The sequence below is a fragment of the Anopheles stephensi genome, chromosome 2, assembly GCF_013141755.1.
Source record: "Anopheles stephensi strain Indian chromosome 2, UCI_ANSTEP_V1.0, whole genome shotgun sequence".
Classification (NCBI taxonomy): Eukaryota; Metazoa; Arthropoda; class Insecta; order Diptera; family Culicidae; genus Anopheles; species Anopheles stephensi.
The window spans coordinates 61,123,343-61,145,711 of NC_050202.1; the positions used below are offsets into that span (position 1 = coordinate 61,123,343).

Here is a 22,369-nt window from a genome sequence, read left to right on the forward strand (position 1 = left end):
AGCCTTGTGCAAAGGAATGTCGTTGTGAATGAGTGGGGAATGAGTGTGTGTGTGTGTGTGTTTGGCATGTCAATAACAACAGCCACAAAATGTTCATCCTTCCTTGGTTATTGTAGCCAGCCCACGTGAGCTTAATTTATTTGCATATTTCTCAGCTAGACCGAACATGCTCCGTCCACGTGTCGGACTTTTTTTATTCACAAAAATTACGATTGTATCATTGTTGCGCGATTTTTAATGCAGAATGATTGTATGAAAAAATACCCTTGTTATTTATTCCCACCGGACTGACACGTTTTACTGCAAAAGTTTTTTTTTAGCCGCACTCACGAAAGGATGATGGAGGCGCCCAGTACTTTGTGTGCTCATTATCATGGAGACGCCCGGTCTTTTACGAATCACTGGCAAGCAGGCAATCAACTCATGTCAGCACAGGTCAACGAGCTAAATCTAGGCAAAAATGATAGGGGGAAATTTCACCACGCATCCACGCGTTTGCTCCCTTGCACGTCTGGCAAGTGCAGGCCACCACACCAACACTCTGGGTCGTTGACTAGCGCTGCATGCACATCCGCAGAATAACAAGGTGATTGGCAAGACACTGCGAGGAAAAGCATTGAAGCATTGAATTAAACCGCTCGCAACGACGGGATAAGGTGAATGGATCCGTCATGCATCGACATTCCTGCATGGAAGTTGCTGCCACCACCACCATCCACCGCAGCATACGAAATGCGCTTGTTGCCTTGTTGCCTTGTGTGAAACGGGAACGGGGCGATGAAATGCAGTGCCCACGCTCACTCGAATTGGAGCGACAACGTGATGCGCGATGTACGAGGCTTTGTTTGTAGTGTAATTACCAGTACTTAATACGTTACTCCGAATGCTCCCGATTCATTCGACTCGTTTCGTATTAAATCGACAGGCATTTCTTGGAAAAGTGTTTGCAAGCAAGAGCTTTGGTGATTGATTTTCGTAAAACGGAAGCGAACGTTTGTTCGTTGATTCGCTCAGTTAAACGCCCGAGAGCAATCTTAGCAATGTTGCTCGGGCGCTTTTCCGCTTAGGTGCGAAACCCGTAACCATTGTGCGGTTGAATGGATCCATTTATCGGGTTTTAATCAATACTATTTTCACGCCTCTGCATGTTATACGCACTCATTAAAAAAAACATAGCCCGTTGTGTGATGTCCAATATTGTTGATTGTTAATCTGACGGGGCTTTGTGCTATCTCTTCATGATCCTTCTGATTTTACAAAATACATTAGTTGATTTTTTAATCAAAAATATCCATAAAAAGACAATGTGAAATTTGCTTGCTTTACATATACTCCTACTTATATTCTAATAAAATTTTATAACCAACACTGATTAGTCAAGCGATGCGAATGCAACTCGAAAAGTGAAAAATTAATCATTCCCGCTTAAAACATTGCACGGTAAGCCCCAGTAAGCTAAGCTTCAGTGGTAACCTGTGCGGTGTAGGGTCGAGATTTGTGGAACGTGTTGAGTATTTCACCATTTTGCATTTTCCTTTATCGTTCTTCGCGTTTCGCCCGCCCCCTGCTAACGCCACCGGCGGGCGGCGAATGTGATCTCGAGCTTAAGAGCACTCTTCGAGAAAAGTGCTGACATTCACCCCATCATCTTGTGAAGGATTTTTCGCGCAGTAAAGTGCCTTGTCAAACTGCGTGCGGAAGTAATCTAATTAGAGGCCACCGATACGAGCCCGGGAGTTGAGCGTAGAACAATACGTTTCGGGGAAATCTAGGTCTGTTTCTGTCGGGAAAAGTTCGCCAAAAGCTAGACGAATAGCAATAGGCTACCGTTGTCCCAAAGCATTTGCGTGCGTGTTTATTTTTCATCAAACAAGCAAAGAGCACTGTGGGAAGAAAGGCACGTTCATTGTAAACTATTTTTTTTTATGCGTAAAGAAAAACATCATCACATTCAAACACTAGCAACTTTCGAAGGAAACGCTAGAAGTTTCCTTATCCCCAACGTCAAGGAAAGTCTTGTCGAACCAAGGCCAGCGAGGATTTTAGCGCTCCCGGGAGGGTAGAATTAAACATCGAACTAGCTAAATGTTGAAATGCTCCATTGACTTAGCGCCTTCTCCTAAGCGTTTTGTTTCATTCGCCAAGAGCGCTTTCTTTATTTGATCAAAAGCTAAAACAAATTTGTAGGGTTTCCAGAATGGCCAGTGGAAAAACTCCATCCAACAAACCCGAGTTTCCCGAAATGGTTGTGAAGAACAAAACTGAACACACAAGCACACGTACACACACACACAGCTTGTCGGAAAGTAGATTGAGTAGGAAAAAAAGTTGCGTAGGATTATCGCTGGAAGGATCATTTACCGGGTGTATGAACAGCCAGTTCCCAGCAAATTCAGGGATTAGGAAAACACGCTGCTAAATGTTTGATGAAGTTACACGAAATCGATCGAACTACAATTTGACGGATGGCGGAAATTGGAAAGTTGTTTAAATGGTTTGATTGTAATATTATTATCGGAATAATACGCAAATTTTGTACAGCGCTAGATGATGCCAGAAACAAACACTTCACCGGGGAAAGTATGGTTGCCGGATAGGATGTGAAATGTAACAAATGGAGCTGACCTTTCGTTAGATTTGCTAGACAGTATCATTTGTTTTCAGTTTACACTCTGCCGTGTCCCGCCTACCACCGTACCATTCAGCAGCCAGAAACATGAATAATCAATTTGCCAGTGAACTAAGATTGGCCATCTTTCGTACTGGAAACAGATACCACGGCCCTAGTCCTCTGTAACTCCGACAACAAGGCATCTAAATTGCATTACTTACGAATGGCGTCGGACCGGTTGGTTTGTGTGCGTTTTTTCCCCCCTAAATACATATTTTATCCCACAAGGAAGGAAGGCACAAGCGTAAGAGATGTGCTCTTCCTAACTAAGATCGCAAATTGGCCGTTTTCTTCGAGGTTTTAAGATTGCTCAGTTCAATCACTCTAGGCTAGGGGCGTACAAACTCGGCAGGGCATGCATTTTTAAACAACCAATTTTACCACCCAAACGTACCATCAAATTTGTCACTGTACCCTCCGGAATGAGGTCAGTAAAGAAGCGAGGAAAAAAAAGGGGGCCCTATGATTTTGCTCGTAGCTGTGCGCTGTGCTCTCAGTGAATGCACATACAATTTACAAATTAAATAAAGCAAGAAAGAAACAAAAAAAACTCTCCCATCAAAAGAGACAGACAGACCACACCGTCAGACACATGTTTCGAAAATGGAGCATCATCATCATCATCTTCAAGTGGTTGGATGGTTCGTCCTAATTTCCGATCCCGATTGTATGCACACTCCAGTCCCAAGGACGCAACACATACACACACACACACACACACATATAATCGCCCGGTACCTTCTATTTACTTGGAGGTAGAGATTACACACCTATGCAAGCGGCGGTTCCGTCCATTTATTCCAGTCTACTAGATCCCCGTACGGTATGATCGCCCGACGCAGGACAGCAGCCAGCATTCCCCACCGGGACAGGACACTTTACGCCATCATTGCTTCTTCTTCTTTTCCGTCGTGCACAGAATGCAGAGTCGCAGTATCCTTGACAATGCGACACCAGGCTACTACATTACTACATTAGGCTGAGACACACGGGTACGGAGGACTTTTCGCGGGCCCGGAGCCTTTCGATGACTGGTGAATATGCACTCCAATATCTGTTTTCTGTTTCTAAACACGCTCACACGCACACGAAGAGCTTCTTCAGATCCAACAGCTCATTTGAGAATATCTTCCCTTTTTTTTCCACAGCAAAGAGGTAGAGGTACACACAGCTATTACAGCATTTCAACTGCGTAACAAAGGAGCTTTATCTTAAGCACAACAAATACTCTATAATATCCCAGGCACACGTCACACAATGCACAGTCTGCTTTGCGTTTTCTGACTTTTCTGCGGCACGTTCGCACTGAACAGTGGAAAGAATGGAACGCCTGGAACGCTCATCTACCAGGTTCCAGGCTAGACGAAGGATGCTTTGACACTGGCGAAACATTCAACATTGCACCATCCTTCATAAACATACTACGCGTACAGTGCAGTACCACCAATACACAAACACTCGTCGCACACACACACACCGAAACACTTTCCCTTGACGTGTAAACCGTGGCCGCCGCCTCCTACGGTGCGGGAGCCTACGTACGCTCGGTGCGTGTTCGGATGGAGATGTTGCTGTTGCTACGGCAGCCGTATTACACCTCTTGGCGGGATTATCCTACCCATGGTCCAGGCCGCGACGCGCACGTACACAACCGCTAGTCACACCGCTTCGAGAGAAGTTGCTCAAATACTAGGATGCTTTGCAGGATGCCGTGCGTAATGACTCTCAGCGTTTATCATCCGTCTCATCCTGGCGAAGGACGCACGAGTATACACATTTTGACAGCTGCCATCGGACGGGACATGCGCGTTGCGTGCGTGTGTGTGGTTATGTTGTGAGCTTTCAAAGCGAGTGTAGCTTTTACCGGCACAGCTTTCGCGTCCGTTGAGTGTGGTAATGGTTGATGAAGGTAGTTTTGATGAGCATAAAATACCGGTTTTAATAAAATAATAAATCAAGTTTTAAAGTAATAAATCAACTTGTAACACTTAAAATGTATCCCATTTCTGTATCTTTAAAATATTCCAACCCCAAAATTAATTACCCTAAGCGGTTGATAGCGCTGCTGCTTACTCCTCCATTAAATGACGTCAGCCAAATTGCCGGTTGCCTGTCAGCCTTGCCCGAGTGGGTAAAACATAAAAGCTTTAAAAGCGATTATCATCATTCCTCAAGGCACGGAGAAAGATCAACGATGGAGGAAAAAGATCGAATTGGCAAACCGGGCCAAGAACGAACGCATCAAGCCCTATCGCGCCCTTCAAACGCCTTCACGCCGATCCATCAAAAACTGAATCATTACTAGCAATTTCTCACAATCGCCCACCTGTTCAGTGTGGAATCGTTTTACCTGCTTAAATTTAAGTCTTTAATCGATGCAAGATACAATTTTCACAAATTAGAAAAAGGCAGCCCTCATTACTCTCGTTGCAAAAGTTGCGCAAAATTAAAAAAAAAAACTTTAATTCGATTGATCATATTCACCTTCAGTTCTGAGAAGAATGTTTGTGCCTAATCTACACTTATCATCCCGAAACAATAAAGAGCATGATCAACAGCCGCCCTCGTAAGGTGCGTAATACGAAAATGTCCCATCACTCGGAGGAAACACACTCATAAACAAATGTATTGATTGAGCTTTTGCCAGTGCTTTTCCGTCTGTTTTGCCTCTCTTTGCCGGAAACGGTTGATGAAGTGGAAAATTGTAATGCCAACATCGGTTGCCTGAAATCGGCCTTGGTGCGTGTGCCGATTTCTACAAACAGAATCGGCACTAGACACAGATCATGCAAACAACAGCGTTAAGCGACAACTTCCAGCAAGGAACAACCACCACGGAAACGTAGCCTAACTTTTTTTTTTTCTCTCAAAGCTCTTCCACTGCTTCCGGATTCTATTTGCAGCGGGGTTTTTTTTTTCTTTTTCTTGGTTTGTTGATACGCCTTGTTTGTGTTCAATGCACCAGTCAACCGATGTAAATCGTGTGTCGAAACTGAACTCTTAGGAACAACGGAACGATGTGGAGAGTCACGTTCTATCTGTCTGTGATAAAACACGTAGAGGGAAAATTAAAGCAGAAAGTTTTTGTGCACAGAATTGCATACTTTCTGGCTAATTTATATTTGAAATTAAAAACAAAGTTATTTTGAATTTTAAAACATCCGTTAAACAGAAAATAGAAAAAAGAATTTGGTAACTTTTATTATAAATGTTTATATATTTTTAATCATCCCGAGAGAATTTGATTATTGTTATTTAAGTTGGCTGATGGCTGTTGATTTAACTTAATTGCTTTAAATATTTCAAACTTAAAAACATCCTTTATGTTTTATGGAGTATAATTTTGGTAACTTTTATCATAAAAAATAATACTCTTTTAGTTGTCAGGATACAATGTGATCATTTCTACATTTTAAATGTCTGTTTATCTTTCAAATTAACCTATTAACCTTCAACTAACGCACTGGCCTGTCTCACGAGCAAATTAGACATCCGTGCCGGAAAACGGTAGCATTACACGCACGAATCATAATTATCACTTGAAATTACTATCAAACGATCATGTACAGAGTTTAACTCACATCAGCGAAAACAAAAGTGGACAATTCCACATACCAACGCTCTACAACACAGCCAATCGCGCAACCGGAGGTTAAACCCTCAGCTCAATTAATCCACCAGTCGGACATTGAGCTCAACAAACGCTCCACCAACGCTCGTCAGCTCACACCGAGGTGCCAAGATTTAAAATCTCCTCACCCTCCTCGCAGATCACCCACACCGGGAGGGTGATCGCCATCCACCATACGGAAACTATTTCATTACCAACCGGTTTATTAGGTCGGCTTGGGTCTAATTTCGCTGGCTCATTATCGTACGACCTCACCACACCACGCACGAGCCCTTGATGTGTGTCTGTGTGTGTGTGTGTGAGGCTTGTAACCCAGCGGAAAGGAACGCACAAGAACGCCGAAGAACCTACTGATTTAAAGAAAACTCATTACTTGTCAAGGGAGCGGGAGCGTCGGGTCTTAAATGAGAAGCGACCCGACGACGGGCCGCTTTACGGTGCGAATCTATTATGCGCGTTGCTTAATGACAGGTTTCTCCTTTGATGGACCACTCTGACCACCGACAACGTACACAAACACCGTTTCGCGTACGATCCTTCAGCACGTGAGCTGTTGAAGATTCTTGCGAGAATCACCGCTAGCCAAAGTTCTTTAGTTTTTTAAATTTCGGTCGGTAAAACGTGCGGTAATATAGCGAGCGAGCGATCACCCATCCCGGTTCTTAATTCTTCAAGTCATCGATCAATAGCCATCACCGCCCTATCCTTCGCCAAACCTGCCAGCCCGTACACTTTGCGCTATAGCGAATTCAATTCTTCATCGTCTACGGCTGCGGTTTGGCACGACGTTTTGCGGGCTTGGTTTCGACGTGGTTCGGAAGAGACAACAAATTGACGTAAATAATGTGTGGCCAAATTCGCTCCATTCCGTCGGTTCGACTTCATCGAGGTGATGTTGTACAAACGCCGGTGCGTATCGGTATCGAATGGACATTCGATCCACATTAGAGGATAGTGGAGTCTGGGCTCTACAGAGTCACACTGTTGAGCATTAATTGGTTAAATTGAATTATTGTACGATTGAGTTGTGGAGATACAAATTTGCCTGCAACGTACAGCTACTGATCATATTGGTTCACAACGACCCGGTCCCGTATAGGAACTAGTACGGCTCAATCAATCCTCCAGCAGTCATTCTCCCGATAGTATGCACCACCGTAATTGATTGACTCCAGCACAGATAGTGTGCATTCGAATGTAATTACAACCATCTCCAGATGGTGCCCGTCACGATCCAGCTGTCCCGGTAGTGATATTACCTGGCACCTGCTGGCTAAGGAATGTCCTCGATCGGTAGGAATATGCAATGACCTAATAGCATATTCAGAATACTGGAATAGTAGCGAACAGAGTGGTCGGCTGTTTCTAGGCAAGCGTTACATGAAATATGCATCTGCATCATGGCAACTGGCGGGCAGGTGCGTGTAGAATAATACAGCTACCACCAGATGTGCCAATAAAAAGCCAATAAACATTACCGAGCCGGCAGTATCCCACACACTCTCACGATCGTTCCATCTCATATGCGCATATGTTAGACCGGCTAGACTTTAAGCGTGGGATATGAGCGACGGCAGAATTACATAAGGATGATCCGTTCAAAGATTATGGACGAGATTGCACCCCAGAGTTAGCAGCAAGATCGGGATGGAATTTTAAAATAAGCGCAGCTAATGGTCTCCCGGGATTTATAATAGAAGTGGATTTTATTCAGACGATTCTAATTAGTATTATGCGTCCCCTTCAAACGGCGCTTATCGATTGCATTCAACCGAAAATCCGTGAACGAGTCGCCTGTCCTGTCCATTTGACATTGTGACGCCTTTCATTTTCCCTCCACGAACCTTATCGTAAAGTCCTTCGTCCCGTGCGCGTTTCTAGATCAAGTTCACAGATCCTGTAAACTTCCTGCCTAGCTGTTCCCTCGATGTGCAATCGCCATTCTACGAACGATCGTAACCTTAGCTCGATCATTCAACCGCCAACCCAACTTTCATTCACTTGTTACAAACACGGCGTCCGATTCTAGGACATAAAACCACACACACACACACACACACACTGAGCCCATAAAAAAACATTCTGACCCTTCGCTATTGACCCCTGTTGTCTCGTATAGTAGGCAGGCATGATGCACGAGCGTGTGCACTTTATGCAACGGAAATCGTGAGTCCCAGCCAACGTATTCCCAATAGTTCCCGAGACCCGGTACAAACCGACACCTGTGATTTGTCCACCTAGAACGCTAACAAAAGGAGAATGGGTGTCTGCATCCATTCACCAACCGACACCCAATGGCGCGCCAATTTTTTTTTTTTTAGCTCCAACAAATCCTTCAGCTCTACAACACGAATCAGAGTTGCCGAGAACAGGCAGCCAGCCAGCCTACCAATGCACCCGAAAAGGTCACCCAGACCTGTCGGGTCTCGTGTCTCCGACCGTCCAATCTTTGACCATCGGAACGCTTGCATGCGCTTTTCGATGGGAAAACAAAAGCCACGAGACACACCACGATCGAAAGTAAAACATATGACATCCATTGTGAAGGACTCACCGAGCGTCCATGATCGCATGATGCACTTGTTTTGCACAACATAATTTGGAAATCACTTGCTTCAAACGCTCCTCTACGGTCAGATCCCGCTGCACATGCAAAATAGCCGTAGAAACGGTCGGCTCGGCTCGCCACCTGAGGCTGCTATTAATTTACGACCTCACGCTGACGCTTTGGGACCAAGGCTACGTGCTGGTGCAAACGGACGGACGGGGCGGATTCCAATCACTTGCCACCGGGTGACACCGAGCAGGAGTAAGCACGAGGAATGCTTAATGCATTCTACTCTCCGGCTTAGAGGTGTCTGGACGTTGGTTTTTTTGATGACCGGCCGGTGGTGTCATGTCGGACATTAATTCCTGCGCTTGAGTAAACTACTAATCTGAGGCAGAAATGTTGCATACACCTTTGCTTTTGGTTGCTAGCTGGTGCTTTGGCCAATAAGGATTAGTATCAATGTCATCGTAAGGAAGATTAGATTCGTTTGATTGTTTGGTGTTTTTCTTATGACGTGATCGACCAGACATCAGTAACCTAAACCATCAATTAGCTATATTTTGGACGAAGACCCCCAATGATTCATCGCATAAGTTCGGAGCTTGACTTGTGACACCTCGCAACAGGTTGCGGTTAACAGGTTTGAATAACACTATTTTCCACCCCAAAAAACCCCCGCCAAACGACCCCAAACGGTAAACAAGGAAATGGATCACATTCCCTTGTCTACCAAAGTTTTGGTGGACAGTTTAAATTAGCGTCATATTGCTCATCACAATCGGTAGCGACACTGGGATTTCCTCCCAGTTTTCAAAACAAGCCCTGGACTCGGAGCCGGTCAGGAAAGGGCGGCATAAAGACTTATGAAAAACCCCACCCTTCGACAATCCACCGGGGCTGGAACCGGTTTGATCCGATCCGTACAACAACACTACCGGATAGCGAAAGTAGCGGATGAAAGACACGGCAAAAAAGGGGACCACGAAGCTAGCGGACGCGTTCGCTTCTTGCAAACTGACGAGCGCTGATGAAGTAAGAGTCCGCTCCGCTGCATTGAACTTGACCGTGCCGAGGGAAGGTTGAGAGCACACGGTACACATTCTCACATTCACAATCCAACTGATCCCCCACATCAGCTTCGCATCATTGAACTTGACCGTGTCTCTACGGATGCTTAGGGTAATCCCCGAGAAGATCTCCTGTAGCTGAGCGGCTAACGCGATCTCCTATGCACTGGAGCGTGTGTGCGCTGCTGGTGGGACAGTCACGAATGGACGAAGTTCTAGTTTCATCCATTCTGTCGACCAAACGTCCAATGACCGGCCGATCGTTTCTGGAGATTGGCCCGGGCAACCCCGCACCAGAACAAGACCTTGAAATATCTGGACAAGTCCTGGTAACGAGAAGCTCCGGGGACGGAGCTTTGTTTTTTTACTGCGCTAAAGCACAAAGTTGCCATTGTATACCTTCCTACCGGAGCATGATCGCTGCCCCAAGAACACAAGCTCTGGATACGCTTGAAACCAGTAGCGAATCGGTCAGAAATCTATCATGAGTATATAAATAACTCCACCCCATTCCTGTCATTTGCGGTTCTTCAACCATCAGAGCTTGCTTGCCCAAAACTCACACACAGGCATCATGTTTGTTGTATGATTATTTGAAAAATGGAGTTAGAATCCGAACTAGGCGTCGGTGGGCTGGTGATAACTGGTTTTGGTAAACAGGGCCAAACCCACCCAAGAAACACAACTGCTAAACACACACCCGATCGTGAGTAGATGTCATGAAGGTACGCCAACCAAGGCTTAATCGTCGATCATTCTTGCGCCCAACATTACCATTTCACTACATTATTGGAAAGCGAGGCTTTTAATTTAACATTGGTTTGGGATCAATTACAACTTTCGTCACCTCGAAGAATGCAGTCCATTTTCTGTGTCAGCCATAATTTAAATTAGATTATTAGAGCTTTCTACCCGGTAAAAGCGGCAAAGTACAGCACACCGTCATCCGCAGAGCGCCGATAGCCGCCTTAACCTTAAAGTAAACAGGTGGGACGGAGGGGTTAGGGAGGGAGTGCTTCATTTCGGTCTCCCGGGAAATTGGGAACTTACCGAAGCGTTAAGTTTGCCTATTCCACATCGGCGTACCACCTTGGCCCAGGCCCAAAACCGAAAGCAAAGGGCGCAAAGTAGAATCCTCATTAACTTGTGCAATTAACACGCCGGCAGCACGCCGCAACCAGATGAGACCTTTGGTGACAAATTTCGGTAACCGGTACTCGGTTTCGGTGGCTACCTCTAGGGTTGTTCCTTCGGCTGCATGATCGATTACCGAACCCGACACCCCCGGGGCGGTTCTTCACCGGCACACCTAATGTCATCAAACATGTTTACCCACCCAGCGTCACCTTAATACCCTGGAAACCCGACGGTGGTGAATGGAACGGTGCGTTAATCACATCAAATGGTTCCAATTTTCACTTTTCACCTGTGTTCTCAGTTTAAACGGACCAGCTACCCGAAAGATCTAACAAGCTGGAAACGTCTCAAGGGAGGTTGCCATGGGCAACGGGCGTTGCTTGCTTGCCGTCGAGACAGGTAATTGATTTTTCCGCTCAAAAACTATCAACAAAACAAATCAACCGTCAGTACGGGTGCAGTCAGGTGTAAATGTGTGTGTGTGTGTCAGGCAATTTCCTCGCTGACGCGCGGTTACTATGACGATCGCATCAGGGAACTGTTTCGCGCTGGCAACACTGACTCCAACACCCCGATGAAGGTATAAGGCAGGAACGCCGGTCTTGCGTCTGTCTTTCCCATTGGAGTGAAAACAAAGGCAATCGTACCAATTACTGCTGCCAAGTTTGCTGGCTATGTTTCTCACACACACACGCACACCGTTGCTAGACGATTTTGTTTTCCTGACTTCCATGCCATGAACTACAACTATCATATCAGCTTCGCTTTTTTTCCCATTCTCCAGACCATTCCGAGGGAATTCTACAAGAACTCACAACGTTCTCGTTCCAGAACTTCCAAGCTCCAGGGTCAACCGGTATGGACGGGTGCAACAACTGGCGAGGCACTGCTGGTCGCTAAAATCGCTGGACCAATATCCCAACACGACAGCCTCAGTCCCGGAATACCGAACCCTCCGGCAAACCTCTCTCGAATGCGCGAATTCTACCTTTCCCCCCCCCCCCTTCTCCAGCTTCAGAACACCTTCATGCCGAAAAAAACAAACTGGTTACCTTACCACATTAACCCCCGAGAACACGCGTGCCTCCCGCTCGCTGTCCCGTTCGCGCGTCGCCCATTCCTCTTCATTCGAACGCGCACGAAGCCCTGTATGCGGTCTTGGCGGTACGCGAACTGTACGGCGTCTTGCCTTCCCCCTTGACTTATATTGGCGCGTTGCGAGTCACCGCAAGCTTATTTCGAGTCCGAATCGCACCGGAGACGGTTGTGTGTGTAGACGGTTGAAGCGGACCGAACCAGTGGCCGAAAGCCAGTGTCCATCAAACACCAGGGACCCGGAGCTCCAGACCAGACCGACCCGATTGATCGACAGTGTTTTCGATACAGTGATAGACGTGTATAAAGTGGCTACGATCGGAGTGTTTACTGAAACGATCTCGTCCCCAGGTGCATAACTGAGTGGTTTTGTGTGTTTGTATCTACCCAAGAAGAGGAAATAGTGCTGAGAATTTCTCTGCGAAGAGAAGCAGCTTAGTCTACTAGAAAAAGCTCTGTGTGTGTACTGTAAAGCTAGTGCGTGCTGTGGATTTACCGACGTCTGTAGCGTTCTCCAGAGCTCGGAAGAATCTCTTGGCTGCAGGACTAGAGAGAGTGAAGCGAATTCAACGCCGTCCAGTGCCTTGGAACAGAATCCGCACCTATAATCCGCATCACATGTAACATCACTCACCCAACTTCCCAAAGGTGAATGTCGGCAATTATCCGTAATTATTTCGGGACCAATCATCCCCGGTGATTCTCAGCTTCTCGGGCGACCCTTCGAGGCGAATGCCAAGGGGGATGGTTTCCATCACGTTCTTGGAAGCTTAACATTGTGCTTACCTCATCCTGAAGTTCTTATGAGGCTGTTAAATTGTGGTTTTTTACATTTTTTCAATTGTATGTCTCAATGTGTCTAAAATCTTTGTAAAAAGAGCGAAAAACTGGCTTCAAAACTGAGTACTGAATTAAGAGCTTAGAAGGACAATAATCCATAGCAACAACAACAAAAAACCACCAACATCAAGTACGCTAAGCTTGTGCCCAAAGTCACTGCGTACTGTGATCATCAGCGAAACTAACACTTAATTTGAAGAAAAAACCGTTCCTAATCAAAAGCTCATAATCGATTCCATAGACTTCGTTCATTACCCACGATCAACTCCGGTAATGGCCATTTAAATGTGTGTCTCTCGTTTGCGAGTGGCCTAAGCCAGATTATGATGTTTACACTTCACGTTTCCTTGCAATGTTTTATAGCCATGTTTCTTTTTTGTTTGCTACTGCTCGGCACAAGGTGCTACTATCGATGTTGGTTCAAACATTCCGCGCCAAGACCTTCAAAACCGTGTTCCGTGTAAATCGTGCGATTTTTAACCTTCTTGACGAGTATGACGGGGCTCTGCACAAGCACGAACCCACGCAACCGGTGCACTTTTGCTTTTGTTTCTAGCAAAGCCACCCCGCACTTGCCTGCCAGACGAAACCTGTCCGGAACTAAGCGTGTGAAATTTGCCATCGAAAATCGAGAGGCCACCGTTACCGGTCCCAAAGTCAAGGGTAGTTCGAATTTTTCGGTCCGTCAGCCATTTGTTTTTTTCGGCACGGATAATCAATTCCGCATAACTTACTATTATTATAGATAGTTTTTCGTGTTTGGCGTGCAATTGTCACCAGCTCGCAGGGTGACGGCTTAAGCTCGTCGTTTCGATCGGTTGAGAATGGTACCACACATCAACGACACATGGACACCGCGCACGGCTAAGGTCAACGAGAGCTAATAATATTCATAATTAATTTCCGCCTGCATACAAACGGTGTTAACCCACTTCGCTTTATGCTCGATACCTTCCCCGCGTGGTACACCGGCCGGCCCGTTCCGGTCGAACGGCTTCCATCGGACGGACGGGCAAAGATCGGATCCGAACACCGGACCGGAACCATTTATCATTGCGCGGGCCGAGTGTTGATCTTGCCACAGATCGGATTTAACGATCAGCATGAATTTGTTCTCCACCAAAAAGGGTTGCCAAGCTTATTGCGACTCGGCAAACCAAGCTCAAGAACACCGTTCCACCAGCAGAAAACAATCCCCCATATCCGATCCCAATTTCTTACTTACAAGACCTTCGCAAAAGGAATTTATGAGCGCAGTAGCGTTGGCCCCGAAAAAAGCGGTGCAGAAAAAGCCCACGACGCTGAGACGCTCTGAGGGCTCCGGGTGGACAATAAACCATCACACGTGCTCGCTGAGTGACGCACGTGTAAGATGCTCAATGTGGTCAGGTAAATGCTATAAAATGTTGCCCGAAAAAAAAAGTTGCAGTGCTACATTTTATGATGATTTCATGTAGAACCATTGTCAAGGATCGGGTGGTCCATCAGCTCCGAATGACCGTGGCGACACGATATGAAGGACATCAGGCATTCCGAACCTTGTTGATTGGAGCTAATGATGCTACCGATGTGTCGATGATCTAATAATTCGATTGTTGTGTTGTCAATCGCGGATCATTATCTTGCGGTAGCTGCTTCGTTCCGCTGCATTTGATGATGGAGTTCTTAAAGCCTTTTCTTTGTTTTTGTCTGGGAATCCCAAACCTTGCGTGAGATAAGTGGAAACTGCCCCCAAAATGGTGATATATACAGGCAACTTCTGGATTCTTAATTCACCTCCGTAAACTGGCCAGTTTGTCATCCCCGCTGACGAGTGTGTGCCGTACGTATGATCACGATTTATCATCGGTTTTACCTTGAACTTCGTTTGTACGCTTCTCCGAAGAAGGAAGTGATGAAATCTGGGGGAAAAAACCCCGCTTCACCATTAATGAAGCGCTAAAACATAGGGCCGGCCATGGGCCACGGTACGGGGTTATAACATCAAGCCGTAATTCAATCTAGCCGAGGATCAGCAACGTACGCTTCCCAAACTTTCAATTTCTACACAAACATAGCGAGATCTCACGCAGAGAAGCGTTGGAACCCAGCAAAAAAAACAAAAGCTCCAGACACTCGGCGATCATTAAAATTGTTTTTTTTTTCCTCATAAAAAAGACAACGAGATAGCCGAGGATGCTTAAAATGCCTTCGTTGTAGATAATTGATCCCGATCCCGTCTAGAGGATCTGTGTCGTGAGCTGTGTATGCTAGAATTAGTTAAAATCAATTATAGCACTGTCAACCATTCCTAGATGCTAGGCTATAAAGAGTTGATGCCAACCTCTGAAGGTCTTTCGCTAACTAGTTAGACCAGCGCGCGAGGAGATCGACGATCGACGGGTGAGATTTTAGTCAATGTTGTGCAATTGCTGGTTCTTGTGCAATAACATCTAGCACGCAAGATTTCTAGCTAGTCCCTGTATTATTTACACGCGTCATTCCGCTACATAATCGATAGATTCGGAAGTACAAGGGTGCCATTTTTCACACCCGGAAATAAAAGTATCCCCCAAGGTGCGCCTTACTTCCTGTGTCATTAAGTTAAAGCACAATTAAATGATTCCATTAGCGATGCAGTTATGCGCATTAATTGTCCATATTAATAACTATGCTTTCTAACACCGGGCAATAATGTCAATGAGTGAAACAACCACAAAAAAACCGTCTCTCATATCATAAATATCAATTGATAAAATTCCCTTCCAGCATGCAATCAATCACCAAAGGGGGAGGAAAAATCAATTGAAGTGAAACTGCAACCCACACAATCTGTTTTCCCGGACTAAAAACGGTACCGCCACGGCCGTTTGCCAATTGTGTAATTCTGCGAATTCTGTACATTAAACTTTCAATCGCATTAAACCCAACCCAATTGGTAAAGCTTTATCAAGAGACAATCTGTGCTACTGTTCCGTTCGAATGGTACCGATTGATAATTAAAACACCGCTTCCACACCTGGCCGACTGGTGTGGAACTTGAACTTGGACAGGTGTGTAAATGCTTCTGTTGTCCGTACCCACACTCACGTTAGCTCTTTTTCCGCATGAGTAAACCGGCCAATGTGTGTTGCGTTGGCGGAGTCGCGACACCTCACGGGCAAATGACATATCCGTGTCAGGTTCTGACGTGTTCCACCGGGGTGCGAGAGACCGGTGGACCCTGGCTCTAGTTATCGCATTACGCGGATTTCTGTACCGCTCGTTCTAGCGGTGGAGATCCGTATCCGATGCACAATTGGAACGTGGAATGCTGCTGTACAGTCCTCTGGGAAGGAGCAACTTCCAGCAATTAACACGTCATGCGATCTCTAGTTCAGTGGAACGCAACCAGGTGTGTGTCGCTCGGATTTAAACGGGTAATGGTGGTTACTTAAAGCTTAGTGTGTGATTGAATAATTAATGGACTACTTCGGTTCCCTACAGCTCCCGCCCATTCGAGCCGAAGTGATCTAAATATGTTGATTCAAGCGCTTTTTTTCTTGTGTTGAAAGAAAAAGAAGCTGAAACAAGGGTCATTAGTGCGATGTACTAAACTAGCTGCTTTATAGATATGTTGACAGCAACGCTAAGTACTCACATCACCTCCATGTTTAGTAGGGTCGTTAAATGAATATTAAAACCATCACTCTCTGTACAGCCTTTTGGGGATTTGGAACGTTTCAGTAAGCACCCGGAAGCAGACTTACCTGACCGGATTACTGTTGCACCAGCAAGATTCGACCGTAAATTATAACGATCATCGTAGCGAGCAGTAGGCTCTGGATACCGCTCGCACTCGTTGTTACCATGGTGATACGTGGTTTGAAATCCATTCCAATGTTGCTGGTGCTGCTTGGATGTTTGTTCTTGTTCACTTTATCAAACTTGGCGGAACTGGAAAAGTGAAAGGATTATTGTCATTTGGTCGCATATTCGCACACAGACGCCCAAACCTGTACTGACGCATGTGTGTTATGGTGGCAGCAAATGGAACGGGTCGCCCAACCGTTCACGCTCTAGTGTGGTTTGGTTGACATCTCTCGGCTTAAGCTTATGATCATTGCCTTGGGCTCGCAGACTGTTGGATGGTTTGATGCGGGGTTCAACGTATCGAATGTCGATAAATTACTGGGGACAATTTTTGAATGTTACAGTTGATTTTATTTCCGGGCAAGATAAGCTAGGAGGGGTTGAACGAAAAGAATGCTTTTTTAAGCTCAAGTAGCTCTTCGGGCGCTATTGGAAAATGAAGAGCTATATAACATCCATTAGTATATCCATTAGTTGGAAGGTTAGTTTGGTTCGAACAAAAGTCTAACTGATATATAGTTTGATAGAATGCTTTTTAAGTGTCCAACGAAGCGAATAGTTTGCACTGCAAATTTAATACCGCTAAGCAACAATTACAATCTGTTACAACTTCCTGTTGCAGTAAATAAAAGAAGCCCACAAACATAAAAACGATTCCAGACTACAAATCTCACACATCCTGCCAGCCGCACATCCGTATCAGAATCACCTACTTGGCGTGACATGCTCCGCTCGTAATTAAATAAATATCGTTTACATTATTCAGCCTCCGTGAACACCCCCGTGCCAATGTACGATCGAGCCGAGGATCGTTCACAACGCAGCACCACAATCTCCACTTCGAGAAGCACACGCGCCCGGGCTATTATTCAATCACAAAACAATCCCAAAAACTGCATCTCATCCATAAATCATCAATCACGAACGATCGTCCGACGTAAAGCCGACCGAACGGTTGCATTTTACACCGGCCACCTAGCTAAGCTCAGTTTGTTAATCTTGCTTTGTCGTGACTGGTGACGATGGCAGCGAGATCATCCGTCTCTGGCACATGCCATTAGCATGCAGATTTTCGATTGTGTACCGACAACGATTATTATGAAAGCTTGCCACTCTCATAAGCTAATGCATAAGCCCATTTAAGCCGTGTTTTAAATGAAAATGTTGTACAAAAAAATACTTAAAACACAAAGGCAGTGCAGTATTCTTATTGAAACACTTCCACCAAGCATGCTCGATGTGCGCTGAGCACACACGTACAGTCGTGATCAAGTGATTAATGACCGTTACCGATCAATCAGTGCTCTATTAATTACCTCCATTCTACGAACGATCGTGGTTAAACTGATCGCTCCAGGCAACCGATGATTACTACTGCCACTCTTTTTTTTGTTCACCGGGCAATTTATACATTTGAGTCAATTTGTAGTATTTTTTTTTTCAAATTTCCAATCAAAAGGCCTTTTAGCGCCTCGCACTTAACGAAACGCCTCAAAACGCCTTTAGTCGGTAATCCTGTCAGCACTCATACATACTAACGATTTGCTATGCGATTGTCATCTCAGTCGATCCGATTGAGAGCGGTTCAACGATCGTGTCTGCTCCGTGTCGCTAAACGGGTCCTTCTCTCCCTTTCCACTCCACAACAGATCAAAACTCACAAAAATGCAGTCCTCGATGATGGAGAAGCTGAGCTTCCTGTACAAACCGTACGTGCTGGCGGTGCTGACGATCGGTTACATTTCCGGCGAGCTTGGCCACTACCTGATCGGTGTCACCTCGAAGGCGACGGCCATCGAGCTGGACTATGGTGACCAGGCGTGCCAGCAGAACCACACCGACTTTCTGCGCCACGAGCTGCCGGCACAGTGTGCCGAATTTATCATCGAACATGAGTAAGTGTACTGTACGATCGCGAACATGCAGCTGTAATAGGATCCTTTGCTACCTTGCCCCGCTAACAGATGCCACCAGCAGCACATAAACGGTACAGTTTACTGCGAGTGGAACTACAATGGACTTGGGCTGGAGTATCAGCTGCTCGCCGGTCCGAGCTTCATTGCCGTGTTTACGGTGATGGGCGTCGTGCTGGGTGTGGCCGCCGATCGGTACAACCGCGTCCGGATGCTGTTCGTGTGTACGCTCGTGTTTGCCGTGGCCATCCTGCTGCAGGGTACGGTCAAGGAGTACTGGCATTTGATACTGCTGCGCATGGTGATGGCGGCAGGGGAAGCCGGCTGCAATCCGCTCGCCACCGGCATCATGTCCGACATCTTCCCCGAAAGCAAGCGGGCACTCGTGATGGCCATCTTTAACTGGGGTATCTACGGTGGGTACGGTATTGCGTTCCCGGTCGGCCGTTACATCACCAAGCTGGACATCGGTGGACTGGTAAGAGGATCAAAGGACCATTAAACCACTCGCTTCTCGCCCCTAACCCCGTGTTTCTTTTGGCCCCAACCAACCAACAGGGCTGGCGCATATGTTACTACGGTACGGGAGTGCTCGCGCTCATTATGGCCGTACTGACCGGTACGACTTTGCGCGAGCCGGAACGCCAAAGCATCGGCGAGGATGCGGCCGGTAAGGTGAAGGTGAACCTGTGGAAAGTGTTGTTGCAGCCGCGCGTACTGCTGCTCATGTTTGCCGCCTCGATCCGCCACTCCGGCGGTATGACGTTCGCGTACAACGCCGATCTCTACTACAACATCTACTTCCCGGACGTCGATCTTGGCTGGTGGCTGTTTGCCGTGACGATCGGCATCGGTAGCATCGGGGTGGTAGTTGGCGGTATCGTGTCGGACAAGTTCGTCGCCAAGATGGGTATCCGATCGCGGGTGGCCTGTTTGGCGGTTAGTCAGCTGTTGGCCACACCGTTCGCATTCGGTTCCGTTTACTTTGAACCGCTCTGGGCGATGATTACGCTCGGCATCAGTTACTTCTTCGGTGAGTTGCAATGCTTACTAATCCCCCTGGGGAGACAATGTTGTACTAATCAGCTTTTCTTTTTACTTTCCCCCCCCTGCGGCCATTCTGCAGCTGAGATGTGGTTCGGTATCGTGTTTGCCGTGCTGGTGGAAATCGTGCCGCTGCAGGTCCGCTCCACTACCATCGGTGTGTTCCTGTTCGTGATGAACAACATCGGTGGCAACCTGCCAATTCTGGTCGATCCGCTCGCCAAGGCCATCGGTTACCGTGGCTCGGTGATGTTCTTCTACGCCGGATTCTACGGCATCAGTACGCTGCTGTTCTTCATCACCATGTTCTTCATGGACGGGCCGAAGCCGGCCGCATCGGCCCCATCCATCGGGCACGATCCGACCAGCCACGCTAACCATGTCGAAATGGGCCACGAAAACAATACCTTCCAGCCGGACGATTATCTACCCTCGCCGCACACGAACGGTGCGAATGGGCACCGTAACATAGTCAGCGTCCGGCCATCGGAAAGCAGCCGTCTTTGAAACATTGCTGCAGGCAACTCCGCTGGGAGGCAACGCCACGCCACGCCAAATATTGGCCATACAGTTTTACGACGACGATCGACGATCGCACTCGCAACGTACCTCTCTCCTTTACGGTGCGCCTAGAGACTGTACCATGTTTTTTTTATTATTTTATTTTAATTGTGTGTTTCTAATAAGTGCAATGCCACAAACAAAGCAATGAAGCAAATCCGGGACAGGTTTGGCCGCCGGCACAGAATCTCAAAACGATGGCCTCCCGAGCGGCAACAATCTCTCGGATTGCGTTAAGCTTTTAAGATATTTATACCTCATCGATGTCGATGATGAACGCGGGTGGGATGGCAGAGATAACGATGATATGATCCTGCAGACAACAGTGACAGTAGCAGTAATACAACAAAGCCAACACTCTCGTCGTTCAACTACCAACAGAGCTTTGACGTACTAATAGTTAAGCATAAGCAGCTTGATCATCGGCTTTCTCGCGCGTCATAAGCTAATTTTTGTAGTTGCGCTACTATATCATTGATAATTAATAATAAATGGACCAACCACTCGAGATGCAAACATTTCGGGCACGGTTTTAATTACATGCTGCGGAGTATGGAGCTTTCATTTATTGAAATCGTTGAGGGATACAAAAGAAAGTACACAATACACAATTTTCCTTGGTTGTAGTTCCTTAATAGTTTATTTTATCATTTGTTTAATGTCTCCTCCCTCCATTCGCTTCCACCCGCAGCCTCTGTGGTTGTGATCGCGCACATTCCACCATGTTGCTGCTGCTGCTGTTGTTAGTTTTTCTTTAAATTTTCTATGATTTTCTGCACTTTTCTTTCCAACTCCTGCTGTTCTCTAGATCTGATTCTTTCTATCTCTTACTCCCTCTCTCTCTCTCTCTCTGCCTCTCCATCTCTTTCCACTACATCTTGCCCTTTACTTCGACGACTGTGTTTGATAAAAAATACACCACAACGAATACGTATGAATGGCGGCTCCAGCATCCAGCAGAACCACGAGGACGGTGGAAAACCCTTCCGGTTCCGGTTGACACGTAGGATGAAAACGTGGGCGCTTTTCCGTGGAAAAAGCGTGGGTGCGACCCAGCAGAAGGAATAGCATGCGGAAGAAACGTGTGGTTTTGGACCCGCCTCAGGACTCGGGGGACTGTGTAGTGGTAGGTGTAACCACATCATACCACAGAAAGGATGTGTGCGTGCAACCGAAGGAAAGACGGAACCAGCAATAACATGCACTTACACATTTACACACACACACACTGAACAAACAATATCCTTTTGTGAGAGAATCGTTAGCTTTTAACCTGTGTGCGGGGGGGGGTGGGGGGGTCTTGAGTGATGGCTTACAAATTTCACACACACACACACACACACATATCTCCACGTACATGAAATAGTGTACTATATTCTGCTAAAACAAACTGCGGGAGAACGGTCCGATGATGGGATTTGAACCCCGGGCATTCCCTTTATGTAGACCGGCGCCCTTATCGCCTTGGCCACCGGCTGATCGCTTCAGTACTCAGTGTAAGAGACTTCCAAAGAGACACCTGGGCATATGTGAAGAGCACCATCGAAATGTATCTCATTTAAACACATTACTCATACACTTATATGATTTTCTCGTTAAAAATGTACTTCCGAAAATTACATCCAACATTTACAAGGAATTTTGACCGGGCGTGTAGCACTACTTGTGTAGCCATGGAACACATGGGGAAGAAGACATCATTAATTGTTTTCCAATTTGCATGCAAATGAATAGTTTTGGGGAGTTAACAATCGTCTCACTAAACAAAAAAGGCAAATGTGAAGATGAGAAGATATTTTTAATGAGAAGAAAGAAAAAAAAGCATTTGAAAGCTTTCACTTCAAAACAGAGGTAAAAAACAATTATCCGCATCCACAGGGAACAGTTGGCTCGTATTCGTCGACACTACACTAAATTCTTTCGATATTTCTTCACATTTACTTGAACGACCGACTGCCTGAAGTGTGGCTCAACGCGCACGTGAAGGGAGGTTGAGGGCACACGCACGCAAATATCATGCATACACAC

At 46.3% G+C, this 22,369-nt stretch overlaps 2 protein-coding genes across 3 annotated transcripts in view; one reads left to right on the top strand and one right to left on the bottom strand.

Moving 5' to 3' along the window:
- The window catches only part of LOC118506545, a 24,168-nt gene extending 7,087 nt beyond the window's left edge, over positions 1–17,081 (bottom strand). The window contains exons 1-2 of one of the 2 annotated variants that reach the window (XM_036043837.1): positions 16,967–17,081; positions 16,721–16,907 (exon numbers count right to left, since the gene is read on the bottom strand). The gene's annotated coding sequence lies outside the window, so the exon portion shown is untranslated. Of the gene's footprint in view, positions 1–3,441; positions 4,611–16,720; positions 16,908–16,966 lie in introns of those variants that run through there. The other variant, XM_036043836.1, reaches the window with a different exon arrangement.
- Positions 12,284–20,882, top strand: LOC118506548 (probable sphingolipid transporter spinster homolog 3). The gene is made up of 5 exons (XM_036043844.1): positions 12,284–12,800; positions 18,473–18,718; positions 18,788–19,214; positions 19,295–19,769; positions 19,863–20,882. The coding sequence occupies exons 2-5, from the start codon at positions 18,489–18,491 to the stop codon at positions 20,285–20,287; spliced, it is 1,557 nt and encodes a 518-aa protein (XP_035899737.1). The 5' UTR covers positions 12,284–12,800; positions 18,473–18,488; the 3' UTR covers positions 20,288–20,882.
- The last annotated feature ends 1,487 nt before the right edge of the window (positions 20,883–22,369 follow it).